General features: G+C 43.3%; 2 protein-coding genes across 7 annotated transcripts in view; one reads left to right on the top strand and one right to left on the bottom strand.

Moving 5' to 3' along the window:
• Positions 1-6,193, top strand: part of EIF3M (eukaryotic translation initiation factor 3 subunit M) — a 56,531-nt gene extending 50,338 nt beyond the window's left edge. Inside the window, exons 10-11 of the mRNA XM_068260953.1 lie at positions 3,031-3,091; positions 3,463-6,193. Of these exons, the coding sequence (XP_068117054.1) occupies positions 3,031-3,091; positions 3,463-3,583 (182 nt within the window). The 3' untranslated portion in view covers positions 3,584-6,193. The remainder of the gene's footprint in view (positions 1-3,030; positions 3,092-3,462) is intronic.
• A 792-nt stretch (positions 6,194-6,985) lies between these two features.
• CCDC73 (coiled-coil domain containing 73) overlaps positions 6,986-21,298 on the bottom strand; it is a 537,472-nt gene continuing 523,159 nt past the window's right edge. For 5 of the 6 annotated variants that reach the window (XM_068261330.1, XM_068261328.1, XM_068261331.1 and 2 more), the window contains 3 exons: positions 18,616-20,028; positions 15,639-15,769; positions 6,986-7,478 (listed from right to left, as the gene is read on the bottom strand). In XM_068261330.1, the coding sequence (XP_068117431.1) occupies positions 7,242-7,478; positions 15,639-15,769; positions 18,616-20,028 (1,781 nt within the window). In that variant the 3' untranslated portion in view covers positions 6,986-7,241. The remainder of the gene's footprint in view (positions 7,479-15,638; positions 15,770-18,615; positions 20,029-21,298) is intronic. The other variant, XM_068261329.1, reaches the window with a different exon arrangement.

Below are 21,298 nucleotides of genomic sequence, written 5' to 3'. Positions count from 1 at the left end.
TTTTCCCCTGTCTACAGAGAGCGACTTCTTAATATCTGAGTGAGGACAGGAAAATCTCCTCCCCTGCCTACACAGTGGTTGCCTTTAGGTGACCCTGGTTTGTGAGTATATCTTTGTACTCTTCCTTTATACCCATTATTTATACTTGCTACACTATATTGGGCTCTCGGTTTCTCTTTTACATATACGGATTTCAATGAATGCCTATGGGCCTATTTCCACTAAATGCGATTTTTCTGATGCAGATTTCCCATAGGCATTCATTGGAGTCAGTTTTCTTCATTTAGAATCCGTGTAGTGGAAATGGGCCCTAACCACCACCTCTATGGGGACCACCTCTTTATGGTCTCTACCTTCCAACCAGTATCTAGATTCCCCACTCATCCCTTGCATTGCTGTCAGTGGTTACTATCCCACACTTCTCCTCCTTTCCAAGATGGAGCCAGTTCCACTCCACCCAACACTTGGCTATATATAGTGAGGAAGAGAAGTATTTGATCCCAGACTGATTTTGCTTTTTTGCCCTCTGACCAAGAATTGACCAGTGTATAATTGCAATAATAGATTTATTGTAGCTGAGAGAGACAAAAACAACAAAAGAACTATCAAAAAATCAGTGCCCCAAAGTCAACGCTTGATGCACATTGTAATGAGTGAAAAAAGAAAATTTTGATTCCCTATCAAAAGATGACTTTGTACTTGGTGGCAAAACTCTTGTTGGCAATTAGAGGTCAGACTTTTTTGTAGTTGGCCACCAGGTTTGGACACCTCTCGAGGGATATTGGCCTACTCCTCTTTACACATCCTTTCTAAGGCAGTAAGGTTTCAAGGCTGATGTTTGGCAAATTTTACATTCAGCTTGTGTGTGGGTTTTCTGAAAGGAAGGATGACGGCAAGGGACTCGTGTGTTTATGGGGCTGGAGGAAGCCCTGGGTAAGTATCGAATCTTTTTGTATTTAAAGTAGACCCAAATTAAAAATACAAGATTTCAGAAATAACATCTATTTTCTAAATTATAATAATAGCAGCAGTTTTTCAGCTGCATGATGACAAATATAAAATATTTTAAATTTACTGGAGGAACCCCTCCCTTCCTTTAATACTGCCAGGAGAGAATCCGGCAGACTGGTGGAGTAAATGGTGTCCGGCAAAGGAGGAATTGCTAATGGCTGCCACCTGTATAACCCTAGTTATGAAAAGAGAAGGGTAAAAGCATGCACTGAAATGCTCCTAGGCTTGAAGGAGTGTTTATTTATCTTTGTATGTGTCAGAGTGGTGCAACTAAATATTTTGAATTAAAAAAAAATGTTTGGTTTTGATCCCCTTTAATGATCTCTGGTACACTTTTTTAAGCATAATGTGTCCACCACCATGTCTGCCGTTGGGGAAGTTGCTCTTGGGGATCATGGGCCCTGAGTTCATTGACAAATCACCGCCCTCTGCTCCCCCTTCTCCCTCAAAAAAACAAACAAACAAACTTCTAGGTTGCTTTGTCATTGTTCCCATGATCATTTCAACCAGGGCTGTGAAGTCTGAGTCGAGTAGTCGGAGTACCGGGAGTCGGAACTTTCAATAAATGGAGGAGTCTATAATTTTTGATCCAAATCCATAGCCTTTGTAAAAATTAGACTAAGGAGTTGGAGTAATGTTGGGTACCTGGAGTCGAAGTCAGTGGTTTCATAAACTGAGGAGTCGGTTGATTTTTGTACCGACTCCACAGCCCTGATTGCAACTCCACGAGGTGATGCCTTGCATGGAGTCCCAGACCGAGGGAGATTGACCATTATTTTGTTTTTCTTCTACTTGCAAACTATCGCACCAACTGTTTTCACCTTCTAACAAAGCTCGTTGGCGATAGTCTTGTAGCCCAGTCCGGTTTTGTGCAGGTGCAAGATCTTGTCCTTGACATGTTTGGGCAGCTCTTTGGTCTTGGCCATGGTGGCTAGTTTGGAATATGATTAATTGCTTCTTTGGACAGGTACTTTTTTTTTTTTTTTTAATACCGGTTCTGTTACACGCTGGCATTAGATTTGTTTATATAGTGCTGTCATCTTCAGCGCTGCACAAGAGTAAACGCTGTATATTGTCTTGTCTCTTAACTCTCCCTCAGAGGGGCTCATAATCTATTACCTACCAAAGTCATATGTCTATATTGTGTAGTGTATGTATCATAGTCTGACTCTAGGGCCAATTTAGGGAGAAGCCAATTAACTTATCCGTATGTCTTTGGGATGTTGTAGTAAACTGGAGTGCTCAGAGGAAACCCATGCATACACTGAGAGAACATACAAACCCCGTGCAGACAGTGTCCTGGCTGGGATTCAAACCGGGTACCCAGCAGCGCAAGGCGAGAGTGCTAATAGCTATGCCACTGTGCTGCCCACACAGTGGGTGCCCTTGTTCTCAGTTTTACCTGCAGACAGTCTGTAATTTTGCTTGTTGATAGGGAATCCAATGCATAGTTCACTCACTACAATGCGCATAAGCTCTGACTTTGCAGCATTGGGTTAAGGTTTTTGTTGTGTCTGTCTTTTTAAGGTTCAATAAACCTACCATTACAATTATAGACTGGTCATTTATTGATCAGAGGGCAAATGAGCAAAATCGTCAAGTTATTAAATACTACTTCCCCTTGCTGCAGGTTATGGGGTGTCTTAAATTGACAGGAACTGGACAGGCAGACATTGCTAGATGGAGGATGACTCTGGGCATGAGGAAGCCTTTCTGTGTAGAGGAGTTTGGGCGTTTCTCGCTACTGGTAATTTATGGAGCTGGGCTTTATATTGAAATATTACAGAAATGTTATTAGTAGCCAAAGATATTTCTCTATTCTCCCATGCTAAGCCAAGACTGAGAACCGGATAAACAGGTTTCTGAGGCAGAACTGCCAATGGCTGATATTCTAAAATCATGACCAAGATTAGATGCAAAGTTCTGGTACAAAAAAGCTGATTTATTTTCTATTTACTGATTGAATTAATGCTTTATTCGCACTGTGTGTAAAATGACTGCTTTCTGTTTACCCCTTAGCCGTGAAAACCAAGATGGTCTACTGCAAGATTGACCAGACACAGAAGAAAGTTGTTGTGATGTAATGTATTAATTTCACCCCTATAGTTTTCAGCCTAGTGTGTTTTTAATTATTTCCCATAATATATCTGTTTAATATTTTAGATTGTTCCCATCATGTGCTCGTAGTTAAATGCCGGCTATTTATCATAATTTTATTAAAGCCCAGACCGAATGTGATTAGCTTATTTAATGAAAGTGTCCTATTTTCCAGCACATTTCACTTAATGACCGTGACAGTGGCCTGAATGCTAATTAACTACGCACCTCGCTATAGCGGCTTCATAAAATGGGGACTGTGCTGAGAAACTGCAGTGTAGAATAACATTGTTCTAATCCATGCGAGTAATGCTGGACAAGTTGTAATGGGATTTTTCTTTCCTGTCTTTGTAGTCACAGCACACACAGGACCTTTGGGAAGCAGCAATGGCAACAGTTATACGACATTCTCAACTCCTGGAAAATGAACTTGACTAAAGTGAAAAACAGTCTTCAAAGCATCTCCGAAGCTTGACCCATTTTTCTCTTCTAAGCATGTTTAGTATTGCAGCAGTGATGGACTTCAAAGGCCAACCCTACCCAAAACTGCAACTTGGGCCCAGTTACACGTGTACAATGGAAATTTTAGTTTATAATGCACATTTGTATTGGAGAGTTTGTGTTTAAAGTGAACCTGCAGATGATCACATAGCCACCAACCTGTCTGCTGCCTCGTGCCCCAACAAGTCCTGGTGCTTTGCTGTACTTCATGAATCAGAAGTCCAGTTATGCCTACTCCTCTCCATGACATATTCCTGTGCTAACCACACCCCTTCTTGATCCCTGTTCATGTTGTAGTTTGGTCTTTGCTCCAGTGCAGAAACTGGGCAGCTCACTGGTGAGCAGGGAGACCTTAAGTAGACAGGCTAGTAGTCTGATTATCAGACTGAGGAATGACCAGGGTCAGAGCCCTGTAAGTGACGCCTCCATAATGCAGTAGTATCCAGCCTTACTACCTGTGACGTATGTAAAGCCCTGTGCACATACTAGAATAGCAAAGATAAACACATGTTCAACTTATCAAGCACTTCTACCTGACAAAACAAGCACAAACACCTACACAAATGTGATCTGGTCACTTGGCAAGTGTGATCAGTTGGTAATGCAACTTTATGTGGGAAAACCACATTTTAAAGGGCGTCTGGAGGTGAACTAGCCAGATTTGAAATAAATGAGTAAAACTGATCATACCTTTTTAAAATGCGCACCCCCCCCCCCCCTTCCAGTCTATGGGTGATTAGTTGTTAAACATCGCAATGGTTAGTGGGAATTGGTCTGGCTGTGTTACCATTGTGGCCAAGCTCTCTAGTGAAGGGAATGACATTCTGTTGCTTGGTAAAACATAGCTGACTCCATGTGTGCAACATAGCAACCCTGCTGGTAAGTCCAGCCAGTATAATGTCAAATACAATGCAATATCTATTTTGTTGTAGATAGTGTCCCTTTCCCCTCCACTCTATGCTTCTGCGCTTTGCTGACCCCTCTTACTGACACAGGAAGTGAAAGACATCAGAAAGGAGACGCTAGGAACAGTAAAATACAAAAAGCTTCAGAGTTAACATTTGAGTGCTATTTAAAGTCCAGTTCTATGATTTATTTCTAACATAATGAGGCACATTCCTTGTGCCTTTTGGAATATGGGTTTTACCACCACACTGCCTTGATCCAGATGGAATAATAACCTGCCCTTTGCTTCTCCATAATGTGCAAATTGTAAAATAACTTGTAGGTGACCTTGAACTGCAGTGAAGCTGCCCCCACAGTAGTCCATCTCCACCACTCCTTCAGGCAGACCGTGTAATATAATATATAACCCATCCGCTGTATATCACTCTTGGGTAGCGTTGGCCTTTGATTTATTTTTCAGCCGTTATTCCATTGGCTGTCCCTAGGTTTTAAAGCCAATCTAAACCTTGGCAGAGTATGCCCTGGTACACACCATGCAATTTCCCATCAGATAGATGGGTTCATAGATAATTTCTGACAGGTCGATTGGATTTCCAATCTATTTTCTGATCACTTCTATGCTAATCGGTCAGAAATCAGAACAGACCTGTCGGAAACTATCTATTCGACCCATCTATCTGATGGGAAATTGCATGGTGTGTACCTGGCTTTAAATACTAAGCTATTGCAGATCTGCAGGATTTACCTGTAGGTGGGGGTCCTGTGTGATTATCATAGCTCTGTAATAGGTACAGTCAATCTAACCAGCTCAGAATCACCAGCGCCCCTACTGGTTTCACCAGCAGTTCTTGCTCTTATACACACACTCTAATAAGTAGTCCCTTCTGATCAAACTATTCAGTTACCAATTGTTTTTAGGTAAATTATTTTGCATACAAATCTAAAATGACCAATAAATGATTGCTCTATGGGCCATTCAGTACCGGATCATGCTGGGAAATGATGCTCTGATGTGATCCTTTCACACCATGTCCATGTGTACAGATCCATGTATAAAGTGTGACGAACTGGAAACCATGGGAACTTGTTTGGAGCAAAGGATCAGTTGGAAGAGCCATCATACGCGTGTCTACGTTGATTTTGTGTTTTCAACCAATGGGAAAATAACTCCAAATAATACACTGCATTCAGAGTTGACTGCAGATCCACTCATATCTACTAGGCCTGTGGGACCAGAAACCGCAGAGTTGCTGGTGGTTCTCAGGTAGTGAGTATAACCCACTGTTTTGGAAAAGTGTTAAATTTGTTATCTCCGCATAAGATGCCTGGCTGCCTATATGTGTTACTCTTATCCTGCCAGGGTTTAGATGGGCTGTAAAGAGAGAACCTCCATCTGTAATCCCTGCAGGTATATGCAGTAGAACACTGGGTTCTATCAGTGATCACTCTGCATTGCTGTGAGTCTCATCCTGTGTCCTGCTCTGCTACTTTCAGGAAGCCTAATATGCAGCCTCTTGTCAGTGACTGGGCAGGGAACACTGAGCCCTTTAGTTATTTCACAGTACTTGCAATAAAGGGGATTTGGGTGCATGTTTTCTGCTTTTCAAAATCCAGACTATGCTTTCTTTTGACAACATTGTTTGTATGAAACCGAATATTAAAATCTGGATTCTATAAACTCCCCTTGTGTTTTTACTTTTTGCGTGCTTGTGGTGGTGGTGGTGATGGTTCTGATTAAAATGGGCAAAGCTGATGACTAACAAATTATTTTATTGCAGTGCCAAAGGTTTAAAAGTTCTGCTTATGTGTGCACACTTTTTTTTTTTTTTTTCTCCAGAATTTCTGATCATGTCTTGTTAGCACTAGTCAAACCAGGTAGATTTTGTTTTGGGGCATAGATGGTCTTCAAGGCTCAAACTGACCTCCTGCGTCTCTGTTTTGGGTTATCAATGTTGCCCTTGTTTTTTATAAAGCACCAGTATTTCCTGTGGTTCTGTGTAATACTTAACAGATAATGCATTGAATAGTGTAACTTGTAGTATTTACAGTGGAGTTGCTAATTTGCCAGCTGTCCATACAAATAAGCTATTTTCTAAAAGCAACAGCAGCAGACAGTTTAATGTAGTAACTTAACAAAAAGGACAACGGAGAGGTCTGTGGAGGCTGCCGTGTTTGCTTTTACAATTCCAGTTGTTGGGCAGTATTGCTGATCTCTTTAGCTGCATTAAGGTCCGTACACACGCCGGACTGGAGGCAACGATGGGTCCGTCGTCACCTCCCGCTGAGTGGGCGTTCCAGCAACAGTCCGGCGTGTGTACAGTCTGTCTGCAGACTGATACGGCTGTTTCTGAGTGATCCGGCGGATCGCTCAGAAGCAGCTGTATCAGTCCGCCGACAGACTGTACACACGCCGGACTGTTGCTGGAACGCCCACTCAGCGGGAGGTGACGACGGACCCATCGTTGCCTCCAGTCCGGCGTGTGTACGGACCTTATGTGTCTGAATCCACACCCCCAAATACGTCATGTCAGCGGCTAATCCAGTGAGCTGTCAGTCAGAAACACATGATCTACATGCTTGTTCAGGGGCTATTGGTAAAGGTATTGGAGGCAGAGGATCAGTATGGCAGTCAGGCAATTTGCATTGTTTAAAAGGAAATAAATATGGCAGCCTCCATATACCTCTCGCTTCAGGCATGCTTTAAATCTCCTTGAGGTTTTATACATTTAGATGATATTTTCTTCTTTCGATCCTTTGGCTTCATTTGATTCTTCCAGCTTCCTTCTCTTCGGCCCACTCAGTTTGTGGAACAGTAGAAACCTCTCAATAGCATTTATCTGGTGTTGTATATTCATGTTGCCTTGCCCTGTAGTCTGAGTGGCATTCATGTCTATCGCACTGGCTGCAGCAGGCGTGACTGAGCAGTGGTGTGGCTTTTCCTTCATGTCAGCCTGTGGAGACAACTGGCATTTAACATTCTATAAACATTGGCTATGGAGAGTAAGTTTAGGATAGCTGCCATTTTATCATTCTAGTCCTATATGCAAAAAATAAAGCTATGAGCCATTGATTCTGTGATGGATATAGTGGTTAGACTGTTCCATTTAAGGCTTAATGTACAGTAGCTCATTTAGTATGTCAAAGTATAGAGGTTGGGTTCTTTCTGTTTCGTAGTAAATGCTCAATTGACATTTACATGGCTGTACATGCCAAGCTGACATTTAAAAAAAAAAAAAAAAGCAAAAAAAAAAAAAACAGCAGCAATATTTATTTTCCCATCAATTAGGGCACATTTCATAGGAATGAAGCTTTTTGAAGTGTCAGTTTGTACATAAGGCCTATTGCATAACAATCACCAGGACTGGAGGATCGAGATGGTCGGTGGCCTGCTAATAATTCTGGTTTACTTGGTAATGGAAATAACTGCAAATTTTGATTGCCCTAAACTAATTCCAAGCTGTATATCATTTTTGCATTAAATGTGCATGCATGCCAAAATTGTGATTGCTTAGAGACACTGAAGTGAAAAAAATATGATATAATGAATTGGTTGTGTACTATGAATAATTACTAGAAGTTTAGCAGCAAAGAAAATATTCTCATATTTTTTATTTTCAGGTATAGTGTTTTTTCTAACATTGCATCATTCTATAATATGTCCAGATTACACAACACTCAGCATTCAAAATGATTCTTTCAGAGCAGTCTGTGAACTAATGACCTCTCCTCTGGCAGAGAAAAAGACATTTGTTTACTTACAGTTCAGATAATAAAAATCAGATAACAGCCCTCTCCATGACCAAAGTCGCAGAGCTTAATTGCTTTTTTGCATAGAGATAACTGGAGTTTCTTAAAGTGAACCTCCGGACTAAAAATCGACTCAGCAGCACTGAAAAGGCCTGGTGTTTCTTTAACAGTTTCACAGCATCAGAACTTTGTTTCTCTTATCCAAGCCTCATTTTTAGCTGCACAGAAGAAAACTGCCCGGGCTTTTTTCCCCTGATGCTGTGCAAAGCATGATGGGATTTCTGATGTTGTTGCTCTCATTCTGCTGTTTTGGTGCAAATTTTTTTTGTTACATTTTGAATTTGACATTTGAAGTCTAGCGCATGCAGCTGGGAGGAGTTATCAGGACACAGGACAGTTGGAACTGTGTCTCCTGCTCCTTGTCACCTCCTTTCAACCAAAAAGATGGCTGCCCCCATGAATCACAAACATTTGCCTGTTCTTTTAAAACAGGGTGGGTAAAAAATTATATTACCTATCTATTCTAATTAACATAACTAATGTAACTTAAAGGGAACCTTAACTGAACGGGGGGTATAGAGTTTTACTTACCTGGGGCTATTACCAGCCCCCTGCAGCAGTCCTGTGCCCTCGGCGCCGCTCTGGAATCCTCTGGTCCCCCACTGTCACTTAGTTTCGTTTTTGACGACTCACCAGTCGCCGGCCGCCATGCGTATTATTGGACGCATTCACCAATGCAATTAGCGCTATTGCGGACCGCAACGCGTACAAAAATACGCGTTGCAGCATTCCGCACGCGTAGATATGCGGCAACGCGCGTTGTGGTCCGCAATAGCGCTAATTGCATTGGTGAATGCGTCCAATAATACGCATGGCGGCCGGCGACTGGTGAGTCGTCAAAAACGAAACTGACAGTGGGGGACCAGAGGATTCCAGAGCGGCGCCGAGGGCACAGGACTGCTGCAGGGGGCTGGTAATAGCCCCAGGTAAGTAAAACTCTATACCCCCCGTTCAGTTAAGGTTCCCTTTAATGACAGTATGTTTGTTTAGGCTGAAGTTCCCCTTTAACTCTTCCTGTACTGGAAACAATTAGACTGATGTATCGGATCTTAATGTTTTAATTCTTAGCTGTACTACACATACAAATCATAATATCATAATTTTTTTTTTTCGCTTCAGTGTCTAAAGGGTACCTGAAGCAAGAGGTATATTAAGGCTGCCATATTTTATTTCCTTTTAGACCATTTCGGTTGTTTTGCTGGTCTATTTGGCTGCAGTAGTGTCTGAATAACACCAGAAACAAGCATGCAGCTAATCTTAAAACATCCGACAATGTCAGAAACACGGCTGATCTGCTGCATGCCTGCTCTGGGACTGGCTAAAAGTATTAGAGGCAGAGGACCAATAGGATAGCCAGGCAACAGGCATTGTTTAAAAAGAAATGAATATGGCAGCCTCTGTTTCTCTCTGTTTAGGTGTCCTTTAAATTATCTCTACTGGAGAACAATAGTAGTCCTGCAGCGGCGTGGTGTGAGTGAAGGCGCGTGCAGGTAGGGTGAGTGAGGAGAATGAGGTTGACTAAGGAATTGAAGGTCAATGTGCATATGCTGGATTCTCAGCAGAGGTGGCTGTTATCACAGTTGCCTCAGCAGAGGGTCAGGATTGCTGGTGTATTCTTTGCACACCACTAGGCATGATCCATGACATGCAAATCATTTTTTTCATCAACGGTCACAGTGCGACGTTGGCATTGCATGGTAATATGTTGCGTTATGGTAACGCACTGCTGCAGTGCATTACCACTAAATGCTCACTTTACCAGGTACTAGAAAGCATACTTTGCCTGCATGCTTTACGTACTACTTTATGCAACGGTAACACAGCATTAATGAATGTTACCACATTTTTGTTGCGCTGCAACTTAAACGTCACAACGCAATGTCCTACTGTGAACCTAGCCTCAGGCAGAATTCACAATTATTTAAGTTTTCTTGCGAAACCCCATTCGCCACACCTCTAATGAAAGTCAATAGAGAAACACGTCTGCTAAAGTTCATGAAATTGCTTTTGTGTTTTTGCATGCATGAAAAAAAAATACAACTTGCAGCGTAAGTCACACAACCCATACAAATTCCCATTGATTTTAATTAGCGGTGGTAAAGAAAAAAAAACAACTTTCATATGAATGCATTTTACACTAAATACCGTATATGGCTGGCTGGGTCTGGCAGCTATCTTTCCAATGATGAAATTGAAATGATTATGCAGTTTACTGGAGAGAAAATTGTTCACACTCCACCTTACTCAGCATCACCCACCCACGCATGCAGTAGTCAGACAGGAACTGGGAGGCGTCAGCAGCCAGTCTCTCCCCGTGAGCACAGATCACCTCTCCTCCACCTTCTTCCTCTGTGGAGCGATTGGCTATCATTCATAAAGCATTCCCGCATGCGGAAATGCTGAAAACAGCTGACTTTACCGAGCACTTAGCAAAATGTCTATTCATAAAAGCTGTTTCCGCGTGAAAAGCTGACATTCCCGAGCAGATCGATAAATTACCACCTTGTGCGGTGATTATCTCAACATATGTCTCCATATGTCAATTCATAAAGATTAGAGCAGACGGAATCAGTAAGGAGAATACCGCTTCCTTGGATGCGGCGATAAGCATGCAGATAACAGCTAAGTTAATGGAGACAGACCTCCCAGGCAGCAGCAGTGAGAACAGAACAAAAAAAGGTATCCCAGAATACCCAGGCTGTGTTTTTAACCCCTTGGGTACCTGTTTTCAGATATATTTCACATCAGAAATCCTGCATGTGTAACATTTCTTGAAGTTCTTCTAAGCTGTGACAATTAGATTGTTTAGAAAGAGTAATAGACAGATTCAGCGCAGATTCATGGCAAACAGAGGCAGTTTAAAAAAAAAAAATGCACATCTAAAGGAATGCTGGGGCTGCCTCTTCTATTGTAACGCTGTCTCTAGAGGAGAAAATGTATCAACTCAGGCAGCTTCTCGTGTTTCCACAAGCCTACAGCCAGCCTAGTTCGGGAAAATACTGCAGTGCTATAGCAACTTAAACATTTTTATGAATGAGCACACAGAAGTCTAAAATACCGAATGCGGTATTTTCCCGCCTGGATTTTTTTTTTTTTTTTTTTTTTTACTGAACACACTTTTATGAATGATAGCGATTGTCTTGGTGGCCAGCACTGCTGCTACACTCAGTATTATAATAAGTAGATATGTCAATGAGACACGGCCGGATTTACCATAAGGCACTGTAGACACTTGCCTACAGGCGCCTGTTGAGGGAAAGCGGCTCACTCCCCTTTCCTAGTGTCTCTCTCTCTCCTTCTCTATGCAGAGCCCTGATAAGAGCGTAAATGAGAGGTTGCTCACCCTGCTCTCTGCATTCTACTGATGAGATCTCCCTTCAGTCAGGGGCACCTCTAGCTACTTAATACTGAGGTTCCTCTAGCTACCTAATACTTGGGTGCACCTCCAGCTAATTAATATCGAGGGTACTTCTGGCTAATACTAAGGGGCACCTGTAGCTACCTATGACGGGCAAGGGAAGTAAGGGAGAAGTGACAGCTGGGTTGGCCAGAATACCAGTGGTGCAGTTTGGTGAGTGTTTGTAGGTTCACGGAGGGCGAAGTCTAGGATGCCAGGACCTCTGTGCCTATAGGCTCCTGTGAGGTAAATCCAGCCCTGATGAGACATAAATAATTTAGACTTGCATGCAAATTGTATGCAGTTAGGAACTAAGTCAGATGCACTTCCTGCTGAATTTGGTCCAATTCCTGTCTCTAATTCTAAAAATCAGATGAACTGCAGTGCAAACAACAAAGCTGATCTCTCAGTAGCACAGGGAGGTGCTCTCTAGCTGGGAACAGCCACTTGTGCTGCCAGCTCCAGCATGCTGGATGGATCTCTGGACCACAGGATTGGTTTTTCCAAAGGGTATTTCTCTGAAATGGCTGCATCGTATATGAAAATTTAGTGAGTAATGGTAAAGTACACTATTTAGCTTTAGAGACTATGGAAAAGTATGGGAGGGTGCACTAGGGATATGGAATATTAAAGAGAAACCATATAAGCAAGGATTGAACTCAGAGGCGGCCTTAGAGTACGCGGGGCCTGGGGCATGTGTCATATGCGGGGCCTAGAGCCATAAGTGTAGGCTATATACTATACCACCACACTCATGGGCTTGTCCACCTCTAATGCAGTATGCCTTATTATTGTTTTAAAACGTGTTAAAGGACACTAAGCCAACCAATATAGGAACAATTACAATTCAAAATGTAATCAAATGGCCAATAGCACTACCATTTGCCATTTGATTACATTAGGTATTGTAATTCTGATATTGGTTTAGTGGCCTTTAACCAACTGATGGGTTCTAGGCTGGCCTGGGATGGGTGCTAGGCTGAATGAATCAAAGGTTTCGGATTGATCCCATCAAATTGGCTGGTGGTAATTCTGCCATTAATGGATGTGACCGATCGTTTCTATCTGATTTCCACAGAAACGATCGGCTGATGTAGGGTTGGGGGGAAAGGGGTAGAGAGCGAGAGAGAGAGAGAGAGAGAGGGGAAGAGTGGAGAGAGGGGGTGAGACAGAGAGGGGGAGAGAAAGAAGAGAAGAGAGACAAGGAGAGAGAAGGGGGGCGAGAGAAAGGAGGAGGGAGAGAAGAGAGAGAGAGGGTGGAGGGGAGGAGAGAGATGGTGGGAGACACCCACACACACTGTGTCCACTCTGCTACCTGTGACAAGTTGTCTGAAGGACCTCTCTCCTGTCTTGACACATGACACTGCTGGTGGCTGCTGCCTGGGGGGGCTGAGCTGGCTCAGCGCTGTCATTCACACAATGTAGGCAGAAACAATGGCACACCGGTCCTCTCCTACACATTCCAGCTCACACAGAAGCAGCACATTAATAACGTTCTGGCTATGCTGATTAGTGTTGTCCGGATCATGAACGATTCGGATCTTTGATCCGAATCTATTTTGTGAGTCGAATCATCCGAATCATCAAAATGAGTGATTCGGATCGCAAAAGGGGCGGGGCAGGGGTCCTGGAAGCAGAGCAGAGATGGATCGCTCTGTTGCAGGGGAGCCAGGGACAGGTAGATGAGAGAGAGGGGACATGGGTGCCACTGCCAGGTATGTGTAGAGCACACATACTGGCTATAACGTGCTGCTCATTATAGGCTGTCTGTTCCGTAGTGCTGCACAGTGAACAAATTGGAAGCTTTTGGCTCAGCACAGCTCAGTAACTTTGCAGGCACTGTGATTGCAGGGCAATATGATCCTCCTGCACTCGCTCTAAACAGCTGCACTTCACTTCTGGGAATGCTTCGGCGAATGCTTTCTTTCACTGTGTGACGTTTGCATTCTAAGTATACAGATGAACATATAGGTGAAATATATGTAAAGCATGATTGCAGCATGTGGGTATTGTGTGCAAACATTTCTGCTCTCTGCTCGTCCCTCCTCTGTCCACTCCCTGCCCTCTGTCCCTTCTATCTGTGTGTCCACCCCCCTCCCCTTCTCCTGTCCTGCTAGTCATTTTACCCCCGAATGCTTCCATAGCAAAATGATCCGAGATTCGGATCAAAGATCCGGATCTTTTCAATGATCCGATTCGAATCATCCGGATCATTGAAAAGATCCGAACTTCCCATCTCTAGTGCTGATGGCGCATCTCTGCATTCTCCCTTCCTGGCTATCTAGCCTGCAGGGACGTGTACAGCAACCGCACACGCTGCTGATGGGCAATGCAGCCTTTCAAATCCTCCTCCTACCCCAGTCCTCACTAGCCTGCGTGCATACCCAAACAGCCAGGGGGCGGGGCAACACTCTCTCCTGAATGGATGAAATTGACCCAGAGGCAAGCCAATCTAGGTAGTGAGGTGGGGGTCTCTGAGTCGGCAGCTGAGCATGGAAATTTTCTGTGTTGGTAAAAATATATAATACTGGTGCCGACTTTGTGTAAGATTTACCGGCTGCGTGGCAACCCTATATGGTGGGCATGACATGCGGGGCCCTCTTCAAGTGCAGGGCCTGGGGCGGTCGCCCCACTTGCCCCCCCCCCCCAAAGGCCGCCTCTGATTGAACTGCATCCCAATCAGTAGCTGATACCCCCTTTCCCATGAGAAAGCTTTACCTTTTCTCAAACTGATCATCGGTTTGGCTCTGTATGGCTGATATTGTGGTGAAACCCCTCCTAGTGTGATGTCAAGACAATGGTTCTGACATCACAGTGTGGGAGCCTTGTTGTATTGTGGGAAAAAATAACAGCTGTTTCCAACTGCCAAAAAAGCAAGCAGCATCTTCCACAGACATCAGCTGCCAGCAGTAAAAATGTCACCATGTGATAAATGGCAGAATGTAAATCAGGAAATATTTTACCATGGGCCAACACTGACTCAATCATTTATACATAATTTATTGCAAAAATGAAGCACTTTTTTAATTACATCATTTTCACTCGAGTTTCTCTTTAAAGGGGAACTGAAGAGAGAGGAATATGGAGGCTGCCATCCTATTCGGTAATAAGTGGATTGGATGAAAATCGGTACTAAGAGCATGCCCGATCGATGATGTGACCAATTTCAGGCTGAAATTGATCTCACATTTTACACAGGGTGGCGAGGCAGCAGATGCACTGTCACAAGGCCAATTCCTGAGAGAGTTTATGATGAAATTGATTGGGAATCGGCCTGTGGTGTATGGGCAGGCAACAGATCTCTCTCCGATCAGATTCAATCAGAGAGAGATCTGTCAATCTGCCCATCATCGTCTGATGTATGGGAACCTTTAATGGCTGTATGTTGTGGACCTGGAAGGGTTATTGGAGGATATATTTGGGAATTATATTTTTTTTAAAAAAAAACTAAAATGTTACTCAACTTCAGCATTTCCCGTATTGTCTCTTTACGATTTCCAGTAAAATAGACGGTTTACACGATTTGCAAGTTATTTCCCGTTTGACACAGATTGTAGGTAAACCTGTGAAGCCTGGATCAGTGCAGAAACACAGCTGGCGGACCTTTGTTTCCATTCCAGATCCAGTACTGTGACTCAGCGCTCAGTCTGAGCTCTCCGGCCCTGGAACTAATATGGGTTACATTCGTTTGGGAGAATTAACACTGTGTAAAAGGTGAGATCAGGATGTATCCATTTCCTTACCAGCCTGATCTAGATACTGCCATGTAATTCCCCTGCCTGTTACGCAGATTGCCCCATCCACGTTGCCCTGACCAGTCTTATATTTGGGAATCGGACAGCCTGAAGCATCCAGCTGTGCATAGCTAAGAGGTTACATCAGGCAAGGTGCAGTGAGTGATAGTTTGTAATGTACTTACGTGTTCTGTGGGAAAAGAGGGATTGTGAAACATCTGAGCCACTGCATTCCATTCTGCACTGTGATCCTTCCTGGGAACTGGATGGATGTCGGTAGACAAGTTGTCAAACGCCAACCTCTTAATTGCCGAACCTGATGAGTAATGGGCTGGAGAAATTAGACTGTGTGGTACCAGACATACATGAGGGCACATGCTATGTGACTGATCACCTTCATTCATTTTCACTAATGTAATACTCAACAAGAATACGATTTGGATTCCAGCTAGGACCTGTAACAACTTTTTTTTCTTAGCTAAAAATAGAACATTGGATTTAAAAAAAAAAAAAAAAATTATTGCTAGGGTCTGACAAATGATGTTCAACAAAATATGTACACCCAGTTCCTCGTCACCTATAACAATCGTTCTTGATTTTTAGGTGACAATCTACTGCAATTTCAAGCTGCTTTCGTTAGTGATCCACGTTAGAAAACTCTCAAACGATTTCTTTTAAATATTGTACTCTCCCTCAACCACAGTATTAGCTCTCTATTGGTCCTCCTGAGTTCATAATAATCACTTCTATAGATGCTTTGAATAGTAGTAATCATTAACAAATTGTCCCCTATCCACTTCTTGCACCTTGCATGCACCTCCGATACTGTGATTGTCTTCGGCAGGTTTTGGTGCACCATACAAATTATGTATAGAGTCCTGGGGGGGGGGGGGGGGGGGAGGATATGAAACTTGCACCGGGGCCCATAGTTTCCTAGCTACACCACTGGTGCTGCAGCTTGCACCCAATAGGTTAGACTATGCATAGAACTAAGCTGCATGTCCATACAGTGATTGTGTGTATGCTGTCACCTAAAGCAATCTCACTAGTTCATTGTCAGGTGACAGTTATCCACAGTCAGTACTTCTACTTTAGCGTGCTCAAAATGTCCCGATACTGTCATATACTTGGAAACTGCAAGCTAGTTACAGCATGTGCTGCTCCCTGCTTAAAATCTGCTGGATACTCCCCTTCCTAACAGCTTCTAGTGTCTTTCTCTTTTAGGGCTGGTGCACACCAGAAGAGCTTTTCTGAGTGCTTTGTGATTTTAAAAGCTCCTGCTACTGTTATCCTATGTGAGTGCTCACACTAGAGCGATGTGATTTTGTAAAAATCCCCCATAGCATTGCATTAGCAAGAGCTTTTAAAATCTCTAGCGTGTAAAAAGCTCTTGTGGTGTGCACCAGCCCTTATAGTTTGCACTGCTTATCATCCCTGTTTTTGTCACACAGTACTGAGCAGTAATGTTTAATGCTGGGAACACACAATGCAATTTCCCATCCGTTCGATGGGTGATCGGACAGGAAGTACTGTGTGTAAATGTCCAAAGTGCTCCCAGTCGAGAAAGGAATTAATTTATCGATAACTTTGCAAAATCGATTCCTTTCTCGATCAGATAGAGATTGGACATTTTGGAAATAATTGCCCGATTCACATCGATTGGACTATAAATTGCATCGTGTGTTTCCAGCATAATGACCAGCATAATGTTTCCCATAGATAAAAGATTTAGTCTCTCATCTTGACAGAGGAATGTTCAAGTCGACATGCGGAATAGTGGCAAAGGTCTGTTAAAGATGAACGACGCTCGTTTTTTTTGAAAGACTGTCATGGCGGATCTAAACCGAAAAGATTGCTCAACAACTTCTGTATGTACAGATCGTTAATGTTTCCATTAAGCTCTACGGAACTGCCCACATCGTTTGATGGTCCGATTGTCAGTGTAACATTCTGTGTTTTCACGTCCTTCACATCACATAGTTTAAGATCTCAAAGGACCGATTGTGAATATCTAAAGATGAACGATCATTCCACAATCTATCCTTCTGTCGGTACTTAGCTTTATGATCATCTCTGTGCAGTCCTTGTAAGAAGTTTGGTACACAGTACTGAGTAGTTAGGTGCTGGTGTCTTATCATCTCTGTGCACTTCATGCCAGCACTTCAGCACCCGGTTCTGAGCAGTAATGTGCTTATCTCTTAGTTTGAATGGTGAGAGTCACTTGTCAATATTTTTAAATGGAGCTAAATTCAGTAATGCAGGTACTTAATGGTGCATTAAAGGAGTACTGTAACCCCTAAAAAGAGTTGAACTTACCTGGGGTTTCTACTAGTCCCCAGCAGACGTCCTTTGCCCACACCGGGACAAAATGATCCCCTGGTCCCCGCCGCAGGCTCACTTTCACGAGTGCAGCAGGCGCAGTAATTTGCAACATTAAAGTCGCAAAAAGCAGAAGTCAGCTGACGGCGGGGACCGGGGGATCATTTTGTCTGGGCGTGGGCAAAGGACGTCTGCAAGGGACTAGTAGAAGCCCCAGGTAGGTTCAACTTTTTAATTTTTTTTTTAGGCGTTACAGTACTCCTTTAATAATCAGAACCACATTTTAACACACTTATAAGTACATGAACAGGTGAACACTGAGGATGCTGTCTTTATTCCTTTTTTTTGTAATGCTACTTGCCTCACTAAATGGCTAAATACTGTATGTGTCTGCAGAACTAATGACCTGACTGCACTGCCTCAGCTTCTGAGACAAAGCTGAACTTCCCACCTGAAAGTTGGGCTGGCTGGGCATTTTTTATAGTGGAAGTAAAACTATGACTGTTTTCCTACTTGTCTTCTACTTGTGATTCTACTCCTGCCTTTGCGCTGGGTGGGGGGCACTGCTGGATATCCAACCCCAGACATCCAGTGATCTTAGCGGCCTGCTCAAGCTCACCACAGCTCCAATTTTAAAAAGTAGTGAAGTCAAGTTTGTGTGTCAAATAACTGAAATACAGTAGCTTACTCAGAAAACCTCCAGTGTGGCATACAGTGCATTAGTATTCTACTGATAAATATCAGAAATCACAAATACGAAGTTGTATTCTTTCATGGGATAGTCACACTACTATGTTATAAATACCTGCAGTCTCTTACCCTCCTCAGCTTTGGCATACATACCATGACCTGATGGATTAGACAGCGGATAGCTGCTTTGTTTGCTGAGTGAGTTGTGTCCAGCCAGACTATTCCATGAAGTATCTCCTGGTAAACACACTAGTGACTTGGAGTTGCTCAGCTTATCGGATGTCTTTTCACTCTGTGGTTCTGTGCTGGCATTTTCCTTAGAAAGCTCAATGTTTTCCGTCAAGGACTCCAGTGTAGGTAATTGTTCACTTTCTTGTGTGTAACTCACTGGCAGATTATTTTCCCTTTTAATATCTTCATTATCTACACATAATGGTTCATCACCTGGATCAGTCAGACAAATGCTGCCACTGTTCCCATTGGTGGACAAGTCTCTAACATTTACATTGTTTGACCCATGAAGGTTTGCATCATCCTTTATCCCCAGGGGACAGCTTTCTCTTCGACCTGCCTGTATATTGCTAACGTTTGTAAGACTTGTGTTCTCAGGAGGCGAGTTTTTGGAATCCTCCTGGCTCTCCAGCTTATGATCCGAAGTTGGCTGCAAATGTACACACATTACTTGTCCTTCACAACTGTCGGCAACAAGTGTTAGCAGTGAACCAGAGGTCTGCTCTTGGCCTACATGTCTCTTCTCTACTGAGGTCTCACAACTGGACCTTTCCAGGGCCTTACAGTTTACAGAACTATCATAGGTTTTGTCAATTGCTTCTGATATGACTGCCTTTAAAAGCTCTTTCTTTGTCTGGCTGCAAAGAAGAGAATCTATATTAAGTTTATCTTTGTTCTTTTCTGTGATTTCAATTGGTCCAGTCTTGAAATTCTTATTTTCATCACGAAGAGAAGAGCCTGTGTCTAGATATGTTGTGCTACAGTTTATGACACATGACAGATAGTGATTTCCATCCCAGGTAGTACAGGATGTGTTGGTTTCAGCCTCACAGCCCTCTCTGTCTGCACTCTGCTCATTTATTAACTGCTCTGTACTTTGAGGAAGCAGTTGGGATTCTCTTCCACGAGCCTCATTTATTAAGACACCTTGGTTGTTCTCTGTAGTGTCTGCCTTATCAATTCCAATATAAACTACTTCGCTTGTACCATCTCCAGATTGACGATGGCTGCAGTCTGTCTGCTGGCTTGCATCTTGGATGCAGACAGTGGATGGTTTATTATTGTCTAGGAGGAAGTTGACAGATTCCATTATGGCTTGTGTCTGCACAGTGGAGCTGCATTTGGCTGCACTCTCTTCATCTTCATCAGGGTCTTGCAGGCCTGTGCTTTCAGCTGGGATCTCCTCAGTGGGTTCTTTCTTGCTACGCTCTTTAAGGTTAGGTTGAGCCACTACAAGCTTGGCTTTGTTCTCAGCAAGGTTGCTGTCACTTGTCTGCTCTGCACAAAGATGTTCCTTATCTGTTATGATATAAACATTTGGAAGGCCACGTATATCTGTGTTAAAAACACAAAATGTATTTCAGAAACTTTAAAGCAGTGCTTGAACTATGATATATGTCACGCTCTTCTGGTAGAAGACACTAACCATTTGTGAGGGTGTGTGATAACTTTTTTTTTTACTGCTGGTAAAAGTACTGTTTAGAAGATCTGCCTGTCTCAATCCGTGTTTAGCTTGAGTTGCTCCATTTTTTTAATGCTTGCAGCAAATGTTCTTGAAGCTGTTAAAAGCATTTTCTTCTAACCAAGGGAAGACGTTGGGGTAAGGATTGGATTTTACAGCTGCTATATGGTTTATAAACTAGTTTTAAGGTGGCCATACACTGGCCCGATTCACGGCCGTTTCAACAGCAGATTCGATCCTGGGATCGAATCTGCTGCCAATCGTTCGCGCTAAACGCACCCGCTGATCCGATTTCCTCCCGAAATCGGATCGGTCCATCGATCGCGCCGTGCGGGAAATTACCCTCGATCGCCCGCGGGTAGGGAGCGCATCGCTAGCGGCGGCCGATCCGATCAGGTATACATTACCTGACGCTGGCTCCCAGGCGTCTTCTCCGCATCTTATCCGCATCTTCTCCGCGCTGCACCCGCTCCATCCCGGCGGGAGCCAGCGTCATGTAATGTATGCGCGGGGGGGCGGGCGGCGGCTCTACAAATTGTGATCGGTTTTAGGCTGAAATCGATTCACAATCTGTTTGCAGTAAAGGCAGCCATACGATCCCTCTCTGATCAGATTCGATCAGATAGGGATCTGTCAGCTGGTCGATCTAATAGCAAATCGACCAGTGTATGGCTACCTTTAGTTGTGTAGGAAGTCACACAAAAACCTCTTTAGAGATGGTCAATGAGATGTTAATCAGTTTAAGTTGATGCAAGGCTTATGTAACTTTATGCAAATTAGCGCACCTTGGAATTGACCCAATCAAGTGCGATACAGTAGAATATCCCTTCCTCCTCCTGCCTGGCCATATGCAGTATAGATTTGCCAGGGATGCAGCATATGACACTCCCATGGCACAGCTGTACCTATAGCTAAAAAAATCCCTTTTATACCAGAAATATTTGTGTCTTAAACTGAAGTCCAATAACTTATAAATATACTCTATTTGTTTCTCTGGCACAGTGGCATCCAGTGCTAAATAATGGCAAACCAATGATAAAGTTATTAGTGAATGAATGGAGGAACGCTGTAAGGTGAAAATTACTGAGGTCCATAAGGGGAAAAATCCCTCAATAGTGAAGTGGTTAAAGCCCCAACTGAGGC

The sequence above is a fragment of the Hyperolius riggenbachi genome, chromosome 11 (assembly GCF_040937935.1).
Source record: "Hyperolius riggenbachi isolate aHypRig1 chromosome 11, aHypRig1.pri, whole genome shotgun sequence".
NCBI classification, from domain to species: Eukaryota; Metazoa; Chordata; class Amphibia; order Anura; family Hyperoliidae; genus Hyperolius; species Hyperolius riggenbachi.
The sequence above is the reverse complement of the archived record's forward strand: the minus strand, read 5'-3'. Positions and strand labels throughout refer to the sequence as shown.